Genomic DNA, 18,373 nt, shown 5'->3' with positions numbered 1-18,373 from the left:
TGCTGATTGGATTAATTAGGCCAAGATTGGCTGACATTGGTTTCTTCTTTAAGCTATTTACGGACCCCAGAAGTGTTGTCAAAGTCATGATAATCATTTGATAAAATGAAATATATAAAAACAATCTGAAACTGTAAACAAGAGGTTGGGAAACTGTAAAAAGATTATAAAAACAACTCAGTTGGGTCTAAGTACTTTCTTTATTATTATCATTATCTTTACATATACAAAACTGCAAAAATTATGCATTCATAGTGTTATGCCTATATCATTTTGTGAGAGAGTATGTTTGCTTATGATGTTTTGATTAATGTATATTGTCTCATCTATAGTAGAGTAAGTTATTGCATAGAATAAATAATGGTATTGGTAGTAAATACAAAACTTTGGTAGTAAGTACGTCAGAGTGAGGTTGCTCTTAAAGAGTTTGCCATAAAAATATGATAACTAACTTTTGAATACGCGTATAGTTCTAAATTTAACTTAACTAAGGATTAATCGGTATTTGAACTGTAACATAAAGTGCTTTTGTGTTTCTGCTGAAATGATATATACTCAGGCTGAGGTAGAGACAGCTCGAAATTGAAGGTTGCGGAGGGTCTGGAGACATTGTGGATAGTAAGTAGGAGGTTCTGGCAATGGTTGCTTTAAGTTAGTTTTTTTATATCAGCCAGAAACATGAGTCCATGTTATTTCACAGATTACTACTGCTCGGCCATCATGCAGAACTTGTCGGCCATCAGGGTCAGCACCTTTTCCAGCTTGTTGTGGCGATCCTCGGCCTTTGCCGTTGCTCCGGAACTGCCCCATAGGAACTTCACATGGAACTCGGTTCTGCAAGGATAAAGCTGTATTGAGTGAGACTCCAGGGAAGTGGATTGTGCAATATTACCGAAAGGCATCTGCCAGAAGCTCATCCAGCCGAGGGCTGGCGTCCTCCAGGATGATCTTGGCATTCTTCCGATACAGTTCCAAGTTCTTAAGGAAGCCGCGCGAGGCATCCAGATGCTGGAAGTTAATGGTCATGCCAAAGTCGTCCGCCTTCGATTCCCAAGGAGCAATACAAGTGTGGTACAGAGCCGGACGATCGTCGATGTTCGAGTGGTTTATGATGTCCATGACGGGCCGATCGATGAGTAGCGCATACAGCAGCACGTGAGGAACGGTTGTGTTTGGAGCCTGGGGATTGGAGGCCTCGTTCATGATGCTCAACGTGGGGCGCAGCTTGGCCTCGAAGGTGAAGGCGCTGTCCGTGTACTGTTGCCTCAGGATGTGCCAGGCCTGGTCGAGCTTTTGGATCTGGAAAAGGTGATGAGATAGACACTTAAGTAGACGAACTAGAGAATCGGTTATGATGGATTTTGCGATGGAGCAAATTGCTAACGTGTCACTAAAACAATACATTTCAACTGCGAATATAAAAAGGGCATTGAAGTCATTACTTGTTTGCTAAGCCATAAACTGCTAGAAACGAACAAAAAGTGTCGTGTTTTTGTGTACACTGCAATAAACTAGTACTCACCTGTTGCATGCATAGGCCCAACATGATGGCGCAGAAGCCAAACAGATTTCCCAGCGCCGTCTTGGTTTCCACGGCGATCTGAATCCATTTACTGAGCAGCTGAGCGCGGTCCAGATCCGTTTGACAGGTGAGTATGGTCACGGCCACCATCAACTTGATGCACTGCGTCCGCTCTATTATGTCCTCCCTAAAGACCCTTCCATGGGGCAGTGTTAGCAGCTCCAGACCCGAACAGCTTAGATAGTAGTCCTCCTCGTTTGACGGCTCCTCCAAGAACAGGGCAATGTCGATGCGGGTGATGTGCTCCGCCAGCAGCTTCGGGCCCGTCTCCAGAAGCATCATCTTGAAGGTATTGAGGGCATCGCCGTCCAGGGGCTTATTCTCCACGGATGGCAGTAGCAGAGTAACAAAATTCTCAAAGTCAAACTTGCTTGCCTATAAATATTCATTAAGATTAATCTTGTTAAGCTAGATTTAAGGCAACTTACTGTTTTAACTTCTTCAATGGCCATGGTGAAGAGTTCTTCCTCAGCGGCCAGGACGTCGAACTCTGTGAAGCTCTTCAGCGTCCCATTGGACACCGAGGTGGTCATGAATCGGGGATTCTTGATTATCACACCCCGCTGCACGCTCGCCTCACATGCATCCCCCAGCGCCGAATCCCCTGACCCGTTCCCCGAGTCGGAGCCACTGGCCTGGTAGGCCAGTACCGCCGCCATGGGCTCCTTGCGCGGCTTGGGCGGTGGACTGGGTGGCCGCGAGTCCGACGGCGAGTCCAGGCTGCAGTTCCTCGCCAGGCTCGAGATCCGGGCAACTGCATGCTGGCGCAAAGCCTGTGCCGCCGACGTATTGGGCCTGGGCAGCGAGTGGGTGGTGAACTTGCTCTCCAGGTGCTGCTCACTGGTCGGATTGCATCTGGCGATCGTCTGGAAGCGCGTTACTCCGTTTGCGTTGCCGTTTTCCAGCTCCTGCATGTGCAGCTGCTGCTCCTGAAGCTTGTTGATGTTGCTCACCAACATGGCCTGCGCTGGTGTGAGACTCTGGGAGCGCTGTTGCTTCTTGCAGGGCAGCCGCGGCGGCGGAGGAACCTCTCTACGTGCCCTCGGTGGCGAGCAGTGCGGACTGGCCGGTGAGCCAGCCATCGGGGAGAGCTGCTGCTGCTGCTGCTGCGGCTCGAAGCGGAAGGTACCGGCCACACCTGCTCCCACTGCCCCATTGCTGCCCATCGGCGAGTTAAGAGGACTTAGACCTCGGAGGCCGGCCAGCATCTGCGTGTGGAGCTGGTTGCCCACGATCTTGTGGCCGTAGAAGGAGAGCGGATAGGTGCGGTTGCAGGGATACTGAATGAGCGCTCCCGAGGCCGATGAGATGGGCTTGCCGGATCCCACGTAGAAGGTTATTAGGTCGGGCACCGTATCGAAGGCATCCTCTTCGAACTGGTACTGCACCCGTTCGTAAACCGTCTCCGGTTGAAGCACCAACTGAAGTATATACGCACATTAGGCAATGCTAACTGGTTCTTTAATACGGAATCATGTGTCTATACCCACCTTGTTAAGCACAAAGTGCAGTACGGCCGCCTTGCTCCGGCAGCTGAGCACATAGTTGTCCGGCTGGGAGGCGCAGTCGCGGACCAGGAAGTCGCCCTCGCGCTGCACGATCTCCTCGGCCCGCTGGCGGGGCAGGGCTCCATGGTACCAGGCGTGGGAGCGCAGCTCGCGGGCGTCCAGACTCAGCTCCCATTCGAGCGCCTTCTTCAGGGCGATGGCCTCCTGTTGCTCGCCGGGACTGGGCTGGGCGGTGGCCAGCGGAGTGGTGGCGTTGCTGCTCCCGTAGCCCTCCATCCTGCTGTCTTCGGTGGCCCAATGGGGACTGTTGCACTTGGAACGCGGCCTCAGTTCCTCGTAGCTGCGAGTGGAGAGACGAGTGAGAGAGTTAATTTCCCTTATTTTGGGTAATTTGATGGCCACAAAGGCCTCCCACAGGCGGCTTTGCGGAAATTCGCTCCCACAGGATTTGGTCCTTGGTATATGGACAACTCACTATATGTGTGAAGTTCAAGTGCAAAAAAAGTAGTAATAAACTTGCAGGTCTAATATTTCAACACCATGAAATTCGCTTAAGCAGTCGAAGGAACTGCATTAAACTTACATGGCACCGAGATGATTTAGTTTTTTAGGAATCGAATCTGCCTCTGTTATCACTCACCTGCTACGCCCATTTTGCAGTGGAAAATTTGGGACAGGACACACCCTAACCTGGTTTCTTAGTGGTACGAAAGAGCTCGTAACTCCAGCTGCCCGATAAAAAGGATTTCTATGCAAAACTCTCCATTTGGGATTAACTAGACTTCTCCAGCACAGAACTAGTCTCGAAAAAAGGAGTGCAGTTTAAGGTCCTTCGGTAGTAGGTAGTAGTCTGAACTGCCTGCCGCTCGAATCTGCTCTGAAAAGTTCACGGCAAAGGACTCGAGTGCGGTGCACTTTTGGGGGTTGGACACGCCGATTTCTGTGCACCACGCTACTCCGCGCAGTTTGTTTTGGGTTTTGTTGGAAAACTCTAAGGACGCTCGAACTTGCTTTTTGGGAAATTCGCGGAGCATGCGCAGAGTCCATGTTATGGTTGTTTAATGAGGGTAACAGGAAGTCTTGTGGATGTTGTGGAAGAAGTTGGATATTTCAGCTTTTCCCAAACAAATACAATCAAATGCGTTTGAAGGGAAAACTCTTGCAAGCGGGAATAGATATACCCTTACATCTATTAGCATAATAATCATTGCTTTGAATTTGAATGAATTTTGTATAGGGTTGCATTATAAACTGCACACTTACATGGTGGAGGTCTCATCGAAGGTTAGTTGCTTCAGCACCTTGCCGCTCTTGGTGGTAATCACAGCGGGTCCGCTATCGCCGCTGCCCGCCATATCTTGGGGATTCTCACCCAGATAAACCAATGGACAGGAGTTCTTGCGCCGCGGAACTTCTCGCGGGCGACTGCTCATTGCTAATCAAGAGAGATATCTCTGTGGGGTAACTACGTTTTATCTATCTCTATCTCACTGGCTTACCTTCCAGATTCATGGACTGCCTTCGCTTGGCACGAACACCCAGCAAACTGTTGACCATCCGCTGGCGATGGGCACCGCGTACGCCACATTGTTTCAGCTCCTTGTCCGTGATGTCCACCACGTCGTCCACGATGCTGAACTCCTGTAGGTTACCTGGTAAGCATATTATATACAGTCTCGATTGTGGGGGGAACTGCTGATCAGGCAAACCTTCGTACTGCTGCAGCTCCAGAAGGTCCAGCCAATCGCTGATACTCATCCTGGAGTTGTGCACCATCACGGCCAAATCTTCGCGACGACGCACTGTGTTCGAGTACCGAAAGTTCCACAAAATGCCTACGAAGCGGTTACAAAATGGGCCCTTAAGATGTCAGAGATCGTACTTTTCGGCACTCACTGCTCCTCCGATTCGGCACATTGCGGTTCTCCAGCTGCCGGGCTTGGGTGTTGCCCATGGTGCTCGCTATCTTCGCTAATCCAATGATCCGATCTGTAAGATCTACAAATTGTGGGGAGCAGTAGCAACACCTAAGCTGAAACTCAACCGCGCACTTCGCTTTGGGGAAAACAACTGAACGTGAGCAAACAGACTTCAACTGAGCGGAAATGGTATATGCCACACACCGAAGATTAAATACCCTTTAGGAATAACGCATATATATATTACTCAATTGTTTTCTTAAACAAGAATGTAAGGTAAAAGTAATAGGTATGCATAAAATACATTTCTTGTTTATACCGTATTTTGTAATATATTTTAACAACTCATAATAATAAATATTTTTTAAATTCAGTTAAAAAGGGGTATTCATTTTGGTAGTTTTCTACAATTTAAGTTGAGTGTTAACTGTTAACTTAATTGAAATAATTAACGAACTTGCCCAAAGAGATCGCCAATGACAATAAAGCACATGTGAGTGCGATTTCAATGTCGCGCACCAACAATTTGCCCTCACTGTTTTTCTAATTAGTGCTCTATATCCGTCGTGCCCCCCTTTTCCCCTCCCCCTTCCTCTCCTCTCTCACAATCCTCCATCCGATCCGGCGGATTGGATAACCCATCGCACCCCCGCGCTTGACCAACTGACTCCAGTCCGGGGGTATTTGCTCTGGCCATTCAGTCGTATCGTCTTTTATCGTCGTCTTGATTAGAGAAGGTCTCCCCGTTGTCGCCGAGCTTCGTATTCTGCTGATCGCAGCGGTATTTGCTTAATTAAACTTTCTGTTCTTGCCGCGTTGAGCACGAATGTGGCACTGCGTATTGCCATAACTTCGTACTGGGCAATAGTGAATGGTAGATTAATAATAAATGAAACAGTGAATTCACAAGTTCATTTACTACAGAATTTATTATAAATATTTTACACATAAACGTTTAGATTATCGTACAGTTTGAAATAATTTAAATTCACTTTGTGCAGTTTCTATCTACTTTACATTACATTACAACTAGCACTGAATACATCTACATGGCATTTTACACGTGTAAACGGAGCTATGTACATAACATAAGCAGCTCTCTACTCCACCACATTTATTTCAATGTTGTCATCGTCGTCGGCCTGCTCGCTCAAATCCACGCTGGAGCAGCTATCCGAACTGTAGTCGAGTGGCTCCTGGGGCGTACTCTCTCCGGATGCCGTGGAGGCCTTGAAGACTCCTCCGGATCCGGGCACTGCACTCGGCTGCTTCTCCTGGCCGCTCTTCAGATTCTCCCGCGTGTGCCGCCACTTCATGCGACGGTTCTGGAACCACACCTTCACCTAATCGAGCATTAAGGATAGCAGATATTGGTTGTAGAATATGGGTTTGTAACTAACCTGAGCGTCGGTGAGATTGAGACGTGCCGCCAGCTTGCGGCGATCTGGCTTGGTGATGTACTTCTGCTGCTGGAACTGAATCTCCAGGCCCTTGCGCTGCAGATTCGTGAAGACGGCGCGTGACCAGGAGCGCTTGCGCTTCCCATTGCTTCCGGCTGATGTGTTGCCCTGGCCATTGCCACCAACTCCATGTCCATGTGCGCCGTTCTGGGATGCGGCTGCGGCTGCGGCGGGCGAGGTGGGCGCGATGTCCAGGAGCTGCTGCGGCGTCTTGCCCAGAAACCGCTGCTGCTGCGTCAGCTGGAGGCTCGTGAGGCTGTGGAGGGGCGCCAGTAGCGCCGCGGCTGTCGTCGGGTTGTGTGGCGGGGGCTTCTGCTGCTGATGGAGGTGTTTGGGATGGTGCTGATGATGCGGCTGATGCTGCTGATGCTGCTGATGCTGGTGGTGCTGCTGATGCTGCTGCTTCTGATGTTGATGGAAGCGGAGGAGCGCATTGGTGGCCAGCGTGGGATAAGTGGGTGCCGCTGTTCGGGGGATTGAATTCGGGTATATATTGTGTTAAAGTCAATTGGTAGATTCATACATCCTTTATTAGCCATAACTCTTATTTTATTGCCATACCAAATCCGGTGCGTTTTTTACGCACTCATTTCGATATTTATTTTTATAGGAAAACTACCATTACTTATGGGCAACATCCTCCCTTGGTAGATGCACATTGTATCCGGAGGAAATAATACATTTATCGCAGTCCAAAGAAATTAAAATAATTTTCGCCAGAGAAAATATGAAATTCGACTTTTTGTTGTTTGAGTAAATTATTTTGTTCAATAAAATGCACGTTGAACATTTTTTAAATGGGTTTGTTTATAATAAAATTTTCACTTAATTGGAAAATATATTTGAAGCGTTTTGTGGCTAGGGGGCAACCAAATTTGTTTACTCCGAGCGCGAATCTAAACAACAACAATTACCTCCAGAGAGCGAAAATTATTTGGGTAATCGAACACGACATGGGGCACACGAGGTTGAGGTCGAACTGGAGTGCTTTACTTCCCTTAAATGTTTTTTAAATATCTGAGAATTCATGCACACAGAAAAAATCCACTTGGCATTAATATCCCTATTTTAATCCCATTAATTTACAGTCCTTCGTCACTCAAGATCAATGCTGCATTCAGTGACTCAAAGGACTGCGTTGAGAAGTATGCTACAAAAAAGGTTTTATGAATCCTTATAATTGCGATAATAAAACCAACTAATACAAACGTTCTTATACTGGTATCAAGTAAAACAATTAACACTTAAAACCCACCACAATTTAGCTCACTATCCTTCAGTTTTTAATATTATTATTTGATTGCAAGCTGAAAGCCATTTCTCTTTGTTTGGAGCCAACTTTTATCAACAAATTATCATTAGCATTTTTTATTGCCTTTTTCAACGTTGTGCTAGGTGGAATTCGATTTGTTTGTGTGCTCGCGGCATGCGCCTAATTGTTTTCCAGATCGAGCGTTTTATTTACTTAAGCAACACACTACTCGATCGTGTGTATTTACACTGCAACGGAAATGCGCTGCTGCACTTGTAGATACATTTGTATCTCCATCTGTATGCATGTGCATTGGCATCGGGAACGCCAATGGAATCTCAGCACATCTGCAGGGGCTAATAACGCCTTTATTGGCCGTTTTGGCATTTGGTCTGTGTCAACCATCGGGGGTTTGTTATAATGAGTTTTCACCGATTTTCAACACCTCCTCCGTTGGGCGGGGCATTTGGGGTTCATTCGCAGCGCGAGATCATTAATTGCCTGCTTTGCCGTTCAGATACATTTATAAATACCGTGTGCCCCAATCCCGCGGCCCCGTAAATATCTTAATGAGTTGTGATCATTTTTGGATGCCATCTTAAATCACTCAAGGGCCTGCACTGCAGATGTATCTGCAGCAGGATGTGTTGGCGAATCGTAAATTTCGCTGCCATATTTAAGTTGCATCGATTTATTAGTCCGGCAAATTCCACGTTTACGATTTGGGCGAACATCGCCCAGTGTGGCTCACTTTGGGGTAAACTGCGAATGATCTTTGGGGTTCAGCAGCGCACTCCCAGTGGGCCATGTGCTCCGGAATGGCGGACTGGCGGCTGGACAAGTGGAGTAGTTGTTTATTTGAATGACCTCTTCCGCAAGGCAAACTGAATCCAATACAATAAATGTAATATAGATATGTTCCTACTTTCGAACATCCGATCATCTGAATTTTACTAGAATATCTTATCTGATTTATGTACTTTCAAAATATAATAACTCTCTAAGCTAGCAACAGATTTAAATCAAAAGTATAACCTCCCTTAATAAATCACGTTTCTTCTTTCAATAGTTTATCGCCTGAGATACTTTTAAGCGAATTGGGAATTGTCGTCAATTTTTACTCAATTCTTTGTAGTTCTTTATACATCGGAGGTTAATCCGATGTTGTGGTATCTACATATATCAGTTCCGTTTAGTGCGTGGTAATTATTATTGCTACAGCGGCCCTCCCCTGCTGTTGGGAACTTGAGAAAGAGTCTTCAGAGTTCCAAAAGAAATCGTCTGGGGCCCGTCATTAATCAGGGATCTTCAGGCGCTTTGAAAGTGCATCTAACAGTTGGATTAACATATAAATTGCTAATTAATTAGACGCACGGCGCCGGATTATTGTTCAGACATTTCCATTTCCATATCAGACAATGGTCTGTACGATCAATCGATCGATGGATGGAGCGATGGATGGATGGACCGATGGATGGATCGATCGGCAGCCAGAAGAGCAGCAACAACAATCAACAAACTACTCATCGCCAGGCGGGACAGGCAAACAGCAACAAATAGTCGGCGGAGGAGCCGGCTGAGATCTGGCTGCGATCTGGCTGCTCCATGATTTTATGATGTGCGATGCGATGCAATCAATCCATCACGGCATAATTCCGCAGAGGCCGGCAGGTTGGACACGGCGGGCAGCCACAGGGTAGCCTCCTCCTGGAAAGGCCACCACAGTGGGTGGTTGTGTAAATACTTGGCCTTTGGCTCGGACCCCAAGAACACCGCATAGCTTCACCCGTACACTCATCCATTCCAGGCACTCATTCCACTGCGACTCATCCATCGGTCAGCCGCGTTCCCTGTTCCACTGTCGTTGGCCTAAACGGCAGCCGAGCCTCGCTGGAGTTGGAGTCGATGGAGTTTGGTTGAGCCTCAGTAGTTGGACCCGTGGCGCCCAATCTATCAGAGATCCGCGTCTCTGGCCGGGCCAAAGTTGCCTCCACCTGTCGAAGTCGTGCCCCATTCCATTTCCCAATCTCCTCGCCGGCGGAACAATTCATTAGCGAGGGCAATTAGATGGATAGCTATCTGTATCTGCCCATGAATGACGGGCCAATTGCCCAAGCAAATAAACAAACTGCTCTGCACAAACGTTTTCCACGATCCGTGTGAGCTTGAAGTTTATTTTTAAAGACTGACTCGTAATTTGTTCATAAATTGTTCTTAATTTTCCACTTTGGTCTTTTGCATTTCACTTATTTCGGCTATTTGCGGTGGCCACAGGATTGATGAAGCCTTTCAGAGGCTGTCTGTTCTCCTCTTTACCGAACTCTTGTTGATTGAGCTATGTCGAATTTATTCGCCTTCCTAATTGCTCCTCCCATTTTGGCCGAAGCAAATGTGTTTGAAAACCGCTTAGCACTGATGATAATTTTCATGAATGCTCCATCAATGTGGGAAGTGTAATTTATTTTAGTTTGGCGCTAATTTTGATACATCATTTAACTTTGGCTGGAATTCGGCGTAATTTTAAGGCTATTACTATTAAATTTACGTTGGATGAATCCAGCTACTTTTTTGAATCTGTTGCTACTTGTATCTACTAGGACTAACCTTTAATAAGCTTTTAAAACTTAACTATCATGTTAAGATTGCTAATACCATTTATACATAATTTTAATATGTAGACTCTACATATTTCCCGTTCTTTCATTTTGAAATAAATTAGTTACTCAGACATTTCCTAATCAATTTACCCATTGAGGAATCCCAAACACATATCTCATTTATCCAAAAAAGATTTTTAAGAATCGTTTAAGGCCCTCGCATTGTTGGCACCCACTTGATAAGAATTGTGTACAATACTGACGATATGTATAAAACTCAAGCAGCTTGTTAAACAATGAACAATTTCTATTCGAAAACCGAAAACGAAACATTTACCGATTAGGTTCCTCACTATTCCCATTTCCCATTTTTCCATTTCCACATAAACAAGATCAAAGTGCGCTCCCAGGCTGCAGGGTTATAAGAAGTCTTCGTCCCCAGATATACAAAAACAGCAGGAAGTAAGGCAAATACCCAAAACAATCCCGACTATTTTGTTGTCGATTTCAACAATCGGATTGTTTTCGTCAAGTGCTGAACAGTTGGCCGCAGGAATATTGCACAATATGGCTGCAGATCAACTAATAATTCAAATAAAAACGAGATATTTATTGGGGGCTGCGCCTTAGGTTTTCCCTCTTTCTGAATTTCCAGGAATGTTCATTTCATTTCTCTTTTTTCTGCAATCACTACATGGCCAATAATTCTAGTCCATAATTGAAAAAAGAGCGCAATGGCTGCGGAATTTTGATGGGCAAATGGCGAAGCTTCCTCATCAAGTCTTTTGATCGTTCCCTGAGATCCTGCATATTTCCGAGAAAAGAATGCAGAATGATTGACAAATCGCCATATCTGATTAGCTTTGATCAGTTTTATTGGCGCTGGAAGTGCACATATGTATTCACATGTAGTTGAAATAGTACAGATGATTTATCCTATCTAGAAGGTATTATTTTGATAGGAACTAGAAAAGGTTCCAAGCGAATGAATAAGCAAGTGGATGTTTGAATTGCTATTTGTACGGAGCTGATTCCTCGAATATGAAATGTATCTTAAAAATGCGCTTAAGTATATATAAATATGATTATGCATTAACATACGTCAATGTCATATTTGCTTAACTTTAAATTGAATACGGATAAGTACGAAAGTATAAATACCAATATACTTAATATTTATTTATTAATTATTATTATTTATTATTAACTCAAAAAGTTTCCCTCCCATCATCTTGTCTTAGTTATGATACTCTAAATGCAGATCCCTCAATGTTTCTATAAGTATATGTTCTGTATAACATCTTTCGCAACCAAAGGATATTCGCCTTTACGCTTAGTGCATCCTTACCGTGTTCTGCTGCCCGGATTGGCGTCGGTCTGAGCACTGATTTGTAATCCATGAAGGGGCTGGGGAACAGCTTATCCAGACCCACATAGGGGTACGGGTGCGATGAAGTGGGTGTGAAAGTCGCAGGAAGCGTAGCATGTCCAAACCTACGGGGTTCGGCATTCGCCTGACTGAAGCAGTGTGGGAAGGAGCAGCAAGCGAGGATGCTGCCATCACAGCAGGACTTGGTCGCGGGCGAGGAGGAGCTCCTTCGGTGGGATTCGTCGGGCTCCGAGCCCAGCAGCCGATCCACACTGAAGCTCAGCTTGACTTTGGTGGCGCTTGTGGCCGTGGTTGGCGACGAACTAAGTGGAACTATGGTGGTGGGGGCACAGGATTCTTTGGTGGGCAGGTCCTGATCGCCGTCCACTGGATCAGGACACTTGGCCAATGCTGGGTTCACTTCACACTCGCCGTACATGTGAGTGCTGAGGTTCTCGGGCATACTCTGTTCCATGCTGGCGGCACTCTCGTGTAGTAACATTGCTCGGATATCTGGCTTATATGTTTCTATCTACGAATCTCGACTCGGGTCACCAAAACTGATTTCACGCGTTAACGATCGTTAAGTTAGCTGGGGATACGGATACTATCATGTCCAAAACACCGTCGCTGGGCGCCGATAAAACGATCGCGAAATTTGCTCAGTTCTTGTGCACCACCGATTAAACCACCGCCGTGCCAGACATCCCACTCAGAACTGATCGGAACCGGCCAGGGAGCACGCTCCTCAACCAGCCATCGATTGCCGATCGATCGTTGCCCAGCCAACGCGGAACCCTCTGCTGGCGGTTGGCTGCTGGTGGTGGGGTTAATCTCGCTGAGATTGTGTGTTCCTGGTGCTTACAGTGGGGCAAGAAGTGCTGGATGCGCAGGATATGGACTCGCTGTCATGATGCTAGCAATAAGCGATACACAAACAATACATAATGAGGGTCTGAAATGATGCCTATATATATATAGGATATACTCCTAACAAGAAAGTATTACGAAGTTATACCCCAGCTAGGTCCGTTTAAAAAGGAGATATGAGAAACGAATAGATCTGAAGATAAGGCTATTGAACTCTTTACTAATAATAATGACTCAAAATCCCCCTAGATTCAGTTAGACCACTTACCATAGACCTCATCCCACTGTGGCCACACACAGATGGGATACCTTGCCGTACAGATCGCTTGTTTACACACAAGCATGCCGCTGTGTCATTAGCTCAGTCGGAGATCGTTTCCTCGAGCGCAGCCGAGATTTGTTTACCGATTTCTCCATATGTTCCCGTACTCCCACTCCCACACAGACACAGGCACCCCATCCGAATTCCGGTTTCCCAGCGCAGAGGCCATGGCGAGAGCGGCGAGTGGCTTGTGGTTGGTGGTTCGTGGCCAATGCGAGTGATCCGTTGCGGTGGGCGGAGCCACAGCCACAGCCACGCCGCTGGTGGCGCTGATGCGGCATCTCTCTTTCGCGAACGAGGAATGCGGCTTCCATTGGCCTGGGATTGAGCGATCTGCGTGAACTCCACCTGCTCCACGCTGTCTGCGCTGGTTGAAGTGGGTAACAGTGCCGTGCCGGTGGCCATAAATCAAAAAACCGCATTCCCCAAGCGGAAATCCGCAAAACGAAACACGAACAAGATCTTCGGGGTGGAAAGCTTAAGTGGAAATGTGGAAATTGCGACGCGAAACTGGCGTTATTAATAGGAAAATTGTCGTGACTGCCTTCAGATAGCATACTTTCCGGCACAAGACTCCCATAAACTGCCAAGTGGGCGGATTTGGTGCCAAAAACTCCCTAGCACCACAAGCCCACCAACCCACAAAGTGACCCAGAAAATGCGGGATATGCAAATGCAAGCGAAGGAAATGGGAGTGGAAAATCCAACGCCAGTCGATGACACTTTTATCCTCTTCAAAGTGAAAGCGGAATAATAATATTTCACTTCTATCAGTAAAAAGATACAGATACATTCCAGGATATGTAGTTTTCAAGGATACTGATTGCTTTGAAAACTACTTAAACTACTGGCCCATTTAAAGTGCAACTCTCGCATGAGTTGGCGCCTAGTGAGTGGAGCCAACAACTTTTCCGGGAAAATTATAGGGCATACAACAAATGAAAGCGAAACGCAATCAAACCATGTAAACAGACACGAACAGCACTTATTCTTGAGGAACCGCTGGAAACCGCAACCAAATCGTTGCGGGGCAACTCAATTCACTTTGGCCCGCGAACAGTGCGCTTCCACCACTCGAATGGAGTCGTTCTCAGCGTCCAGGTGCTCCTCCATTCCGTCCCCGCTGCCGCACAGTGCCAGTGGCATGGAGAGTCCGGATATCTGCGAGCCGCCGCAGGAGGAGGAGGAGTTCTGCTTCCGCTATCCCAGCTACATGTTCCCGGACGTGGAGTACGACAAGGAGGACGTACCGCTGCCCTTCAAGGCCTCGCCGGACTCGCTGTTCAATCTCTGCGCCGCCATCGTGGATACCCAAGCCCGCACCGAGGTCTTCAAGTGGAGCATCAACGACGTGACCGACTGGCTGCGCAACTTCGGCTATCCCGAGTACGAGGTGACCAACGAGCCTTACCCACTATTTTGGCGGAATGCAATCTATGACTTTGTTTCAGCAAACCTTTCGGGAGAACTACATTGATGGGCACAAGCTGCTGAATCTGGACGCCGTCGCCCTGGTGGCACTCAACGTGCGTAACTTCGAGCACATCCGCCACCTGGGACGCGGAATACGAGCGCTCTACAGGAAGGAGCTGCAGACGGCGACGGAGACCAAGCAGCAGAGCGAGGTCTACAAGACATTCCGGGCACGCACTGGTCGGAGGTACGAGGGATTGCGGGAGACGGAGCTGCTGGGCCGCATGCACATGATTCGCTCCGTGTTCCGCGACGTCAACGACTGGGATCTGATGGAGCTGCACATGTCCAGGACGCCGGTGAGGCGTTATCGCGAGATCGTCGCTGGCTCTAGGCGCTACAACCTCTACGGCCCATCGACTGCGCGTCGGGAGCCCATCATTACGGACGATGTGGATGCCACACCATGGTACAACTTCGAGGATTGCTACTGATTGAGCCACTTGAATGCTTTTGGAGCAATAAAGTAAATTCTTTGGAAGATGATTGCTTAATTTTAGATTAAGTAGTTCAAAAACTGGCTTGCAGATTTTAAATTAAATCCTGATCACCTTAAATCACTTTCTCTGCGGCATCGTCGATAAGCACAAATTGGTGGCTCCCCCAGTTAAAATCCCGCACCTTCGACTGCCCCACCTCCTGGAGCACCGCTGCTGCCCAATCAGTCGACACGGCGCATTGATCACTTATCGCTCTGAATTGTGGCTGTTGTTTTTTGGGGGGAACTGTAGACTGTAGACTGTAGCATCGGTACGATCCCGTCGAGAGCCGTCCGCATTCGCGTCCGCTCACGTGTTCAAATTTATTGATTGTTCTGCTCACAAGACACGGCGTTCCAGCTTTTCCTCATCCAGCGTCTGAGGACTGAGGACTGAGCTTCGAGTTTGGAGTTTAGAGTTTTGAGATCTGGGCCTGGGCACGGCGTCCAGCTGTGCGGCATGGGAGACGTACGTGTGGTCGGCTTATGTTATATTTCCCGACATCTTGTGTGTCCGTCGATCGGTGGGAGAGCATAGCTGGCCGAGATTGAGACCCGGCCCAGAGCTATGCCTAGCTGCAACCTTAGACGCAAGAGCTGGCACACTGCCCATGCAAATTGCCTTTGGCCTTTATTAACTTAGGCCCATTCAGACTACCTTAATAACTCGTTCCGTTAACACTTTATTATGTTCGAGGCGCATAAATCGTTCCATCACCCGGACATGATCCCGAGGAGGTACCCAAACCCCCAGTCCCCCATTCCCCAAGTCCTCCATTCCCCTAGTTCACGAGTTCCCAAGTTACCAAGTTCCAGAGTGTCTGCGCTCGGGCCGACGTTGGCGATTATGATTTATCGCATTTTAATCAATTTAAAATGTTTAAACGATACGAATCGGAAGAAATTATGAATGTGTTGCTGTCTCCAGGCTCCACAGTAGGCCACCAATAACAACAGCCACATACCCACACCAAACCGATACCCAGATATCCATACCCATACCCATACCCATTCCATATATCCACAGCCACAGCCATAGCCGACGAAGACTCGACTCGAGGACCCGGCGATCATCGTCAGCATGCGTTATCCGACGCGTACCTCGTTTGTAAGTCTCCACCAAATCTCGTGTTACCTACGGTCCCGATCGCCTCGAAGACCTACGCGCTACATATTAGTCACAGATCAGGGGCGGATTTGAAAGTGGGTACTTCAATAACCAGTCAAATGTAGTACCGATACCTTTCTATACAAAAATATAAGGAAAACATTATTATGACTGTGGATTTTTGGGACAGAGGTACGTTTGTATGGCGACTAAGTAAGAATCTGTTTGGTTTTTAATTGATTAAGATTGAAAAGGCTGTAGCATCACATTTGTTATCCTAATATAATTAATATATTCTGCACCTAGTTTGGCTTGTTCAAATCATACACTTCTGTTACAATCAACAAATCCATTTCATTCCGAAAGACCTAATTGCCTTGGTATCAAAACGGCGCCGAGAGACCGGACCTGAGCTCAGCCAGCGTTGCCTTCCGCGGATCGGGGAGGGAGGGATCGCGTGCTGCGCGGACTGGGCGAGTGGGTTCCAGAGTGCGTTTCGGGCGCGACGACGGCGCAGCGACGATTATGATTAAAGATGATAAGCGAAATATTTTTATCATTTCTCAAATTAACATAAACCATATGTGATTATCACACAATAAGCGCAGCGGTTGTTGGCCGAGCTCCGTTCCCCACCACGCTGCCTTTCTTGTTGCTCGCTTTTTATAAGCTTTTATGCCCCTCACTGCGGTCGGGATAAGTTATGGCATTGCTGTGGGACTTTGTCGTGGCGTTGGCCAGGATTTGGTCGCGGCGGTGTCAATGGCAACAGCGAATTTATGAGGATTTATCTGCGGTCGGGCCGTTGGATCCTGGATCTTGCATTTTGGGGTCGTTCTGGTGTCGTAAAGAAGTTTTATTCGATGCTTAACCTATGCGTACGGACTAAAACGGTTTGAAGCGGCGCGACTGCTTGAGCAGCTCGATCTTTCGCTTGTCCTCCTCGAACTTCTTGCGCATCTCGACGATGTTCTGCATCTTGCTCTCGCGTATCTGGAAGGTGTAGAAGTTCTTTAGCTCCTTGGTCTTGTTACCCTTGGCCATCTTCTCCTCCAGCCGTCCAATCACAGACGCCTTCTGCTCGAATCCGGCGTTGCGGCCCTCCTTGCCCACGGTGACCCATCCGTCGGCGTCCGCCTCTGTGGTCTTGGCCGCCTCCGCCGCCGCCCGCTCCCTCTTGTCGTAGCCGGCCATGTACTTGCTGATCTGCAGCTTCGTCTTCCGCGCATCCAGCAGGTAGTTGCCCTCGTACTCCTCGTGCCACAGCTCCATGCCGGTCTTGACGATGCACTCGCCGCTGCTGTTGAAGAGGTCGATGCTCTGCAGTGCCAGGGCCTTGCCGATGCTGCTGTTCTTCTCGAACACTATGTAGGCCACCTTGAAGGCGAAGGGCGGACGAGTGGTGGAGAAGGGTTCGCCGGTGCCCTCGTACCACTTGATGGTCTCCTCCTTTCCCGGCTTGGCGGCGAACTCCACGGTCTCAATGCTTCCCGCCCGGCCGAAGACCGTGCGCAGGCTGTCCTCCGTCACGTAGGGCGGCACGTTGACCAGGAAGAGTGTGCGTCCCTTGGGTTTGTTGGGATCCATCAGCCGGATGAAGTGCTCCCGCATGTAGACGCTGTGGCAATGTTGCGCCTGCGGCGATGTGCGCAGCGGCACCACTGTAAGGAGCGCTCAGTTAGCAGCAGCATTGGCAAGGTGTCTTCGGTTACCTACCTACATAGCCCTCCAGTTCAACCATTTTGTGTTTTTCGCGGTAAATTAATTAAACAACGTTTTGTAAACACGTTGTGGGCCAGTGTGACCGCTTTTGAAATAAACTGACTATACGGACGAAGCGCAATCTCAGTGTGCCGCAAAGGGTGCGAAACTTGACTAGGTGTATTTTGATTGGCAGCACTATTAAATGGCGGAAAGTTTAAACGTCAATATGTGTATCTAAAATTACTTTCGCAATTAGCAAACTTATTTTTAACAGCTCGTACGAAACTTACAAGCCTAACAATGGGAACATACATGTGCACCATATTATTGTGCATAAAAGTTGTGTCATTTAATCAGTGATCAGTGAACAAGAAAATTGTATTAAAAATGAGACGTACGTTTTTATTTTTATACCCGTTACTCGTAGAGTAAAAGGGTAAACTAGATTCGTTGAAAAGTATGTAACAGGCAGAAGGAAGCGTTTCCGACCATATAAAGTATATATATTTTTGATCAGATCAATAGCCGAGTCGATCTGGCCATGTCCGTCTGTCCGTCCGTCTGTCCGTCCGTCTGTCCGTCCGTATGAACGTCGAGATCTCAGGAACTACAAAAGCTAGAAAGTTGAGATTAAGCATACAGACTCCAGGAACATAGAAGCAGCGCAAGTTTGTCGATTCATGTTGCCACGCCCACTCTAACGCCCACAAACCGCCCAAAACTGCCACGCC

General features: G+C 47.6%; 4 protein-coding genes across 7 annotated transcripts; 1 reads left to right on the top strand and 3 right to left on the bottom strand.

The window, feature by feature from the left end:
* Positions 1–181: 181 nt before the first annotated feature.
* Positions 182–5,076, bottom strand: LOC6528078 (breast cancer anti-estrogen resistance protein 3 homolog). 4 transcript variants are annotated; one of them, XM_002089109.3, is made up of 9 exons: positions 4,987–5,076; positions 4,800–4,925; positions 4,590–4,742; positions 4,354–4,525; positions 3,073–3,430; positions 2,011–3,003; positions 1,523–1,957; positions 893–1,299; positions 182–834 (listed from the first exon to the last, which is right to left on the bottom strand). In XM_002089109.3, the coding sequence occupies exons 1-9, from the start codon at positions 5,042–5,044 to the stop codon at positions 705–707; spliced, it is 2,832 nt and encodes a 943-aa protein (XP_002089145.1). In that variant the 5' UTR covers positions 5,045–5,076; the 3' UTR covers positions 182–704. The 4 variants fall into 4 exon arrangements, with proteins under 4 accessions (XP_002089145.1, XP_039226842.1, XP_039226843.1 ...); XM_039370908.1 differs by having other exon boundaries at positions 4,590–4,925; XM_039370909.1 differs by lacking the exons at positions 4,354–4,525; positions 4,590–4,742; positions 4,800–4,925; positions 4,987–5,076 and adding an exon at positions 3,781–3,974.
* Positions 5,077–5,911: 835 nt separating this feature from the next.
* On the bottom strand, positions 5,912–12,447 carry LOC6528077 (homeobox protein H2.0). Its single transcript, XM_002089108.4, has 3 exons — positions 11,667–12,447; positions 6,410–6,933; positions 5,912–6,352 (listed from the first exon to the last, which is right to left on the bottom strand). Exons 1-3 carry the CDS (start codon positions 12,187–12,189, stop codon positions 6,110–6,112), a joined length of 1,290 nt encoding a protein of 429 aa, XP_002089144.1. The 5' UTR covers positions 12,190–12,447; the 3' UTR covers positions 5,912–6,109.
* A 1,476-nt stretch (positions 12,448–13,923) lies between these two features.
* LOC6528075 lies at positions 13,924–14,833 on the top strand. Its single transcript, XM_002089106.3, has 2 exons — positions 13,924–14,272; positions 14,331–14,833. The coding sequence occupies exons 1-2, from the start codon at positions 13,958–13,960 to the stop codon at positions 14,784–14,786; spliced, it is 771 nt and encodes a 256-aa protein (XP_002089142.1). The 5' UTR covers positions 13,924–13,957; the 3' UTR covers positions 14,787–14,833.
* Positions 14,834–16,773: 1,940 nt separating this feature from the next.
* Positions 16,774–17,780, bottom strand: LOC6528074 (ribosomal RNA-processing protein 7 homolog A). The gene is made up of 2 exons (XM_002089105.3): positions 17,655–17,780; positions 16,774–17,599 (listed from the first exon to the last, which is right to left on the bottom strand). The coding sequence occupies exons 1-2, from the start codon at positions 17,677–17,679 to the stop codon at positions 16,824–16,826; spliced, it is 801 nt and encodes a 266-aa protein (XP_002089141.1). The 5' UTR covers positions 17,680–17,780; the 3' UTR covers positions 16,774–16,823.
* Between the last annotated feature and the right edge of the window lie 593 nt (positions 17,781–18,373).

This window comes from Drosophila yakuba, chromosome 2L (genome assembly GCF_016746365.2).
Source record: "Drosophila yakuba strain Tai18E2 chromosome 2L, Prin_Dyak_Tai18E2_2.1, whole genome shotgun sequence".
Lineage (NCBI taxonomy): Eukaryota > Metazoa > Arthropoda > Insecta > Diptera > Drosophilidae > Drosophila > Drosophila yakuba.
Note: the sequence above shows the minus strand (reverse complement) of the source record. Positions and strands in the feature narration are given on the sequence as shown.

What these genes read in the sequence shown, in the direction of transcription:
- LOC6528077 (XM_002089108.4), bottom strand. Translation starts at nt 12,189, where the DNA reads ATGTTACTACACGAGAGTGCCGCCAGCATGGAACAGAGTATGCCCGAG. An exon ending in AATCCGGGCAGCAGAACACG is followed by an intron (nt 6,934 to 11,666) that starts GTAAGGATGCAC and finishes TCCCCCGAACAG; the next exon opens with CGGCACCCACTTATCCCACG. An exon ending in TCAATCTCACCGACGCTCAG is followed by an intron (nt 6,353 to 6,409) that starts GTTAGTTACAAA and finishes ATGCTCGATTAG; the next exon opens with GTGAAGGTGTGGTTCCAGAA.
- LOC6528075 (XM_002089106.3), top strand. Translation starts at nt 13,958, where the DNA reads ATGGAGTCGTTCTCAGCGTCCAGGTGCTCCTCCATTCCGTCCCCGCTG. An exon ending in TCGGCTATCCCGAGTACGAG is followed by an intron (nt 14,273 to 14,330) that starts GTGACCAACGAG and finishes ACTTTGTTTCAG; the next exon opens with CAAACCTTTCGGGAGAACTA.
- LOC6528074 (XM_002089105.3), bottom strand. Translation starts at nt 17,679, where the DNA reads ATGGTTGAACTGGAGGGCTATGTAG. An exon ending in TGAACTGGAGGGCTATGTAG is followed by an intron (nt 17,600 to 17,654) that starts GTAGGTAACCGA and finishes CGCTCCTTACAG; the next exon opens with TGGTGCCGCTGCGCACATCG.
- LOC6528078 (XM_039370908.1), bottom strand. Translation starts at nt 5,044, where the DNA reads ATGGGCAACACCCAAGCCCGGCAGCTGGAGAACCGCAATGTGCCGAAT. An exon ending in GCAGTCCATGAATCTGGAAG is followed by an intron (nt 4,526 to 4,589) that starts GTAAGCCAGTGA and finishes TCTCTTGATTAG; the next exon opens with CAATGAGCAGTCGCCCGCGA. An exon ending in TGCACTTTGTGCTTAACAAG is followed by an intron (nt 3,004 to 3,072) that starts GTGGGTATAGAC and finishes TATATACTTCAG; the next exon opens with TTGGTGCTTCAACCGGAGAC.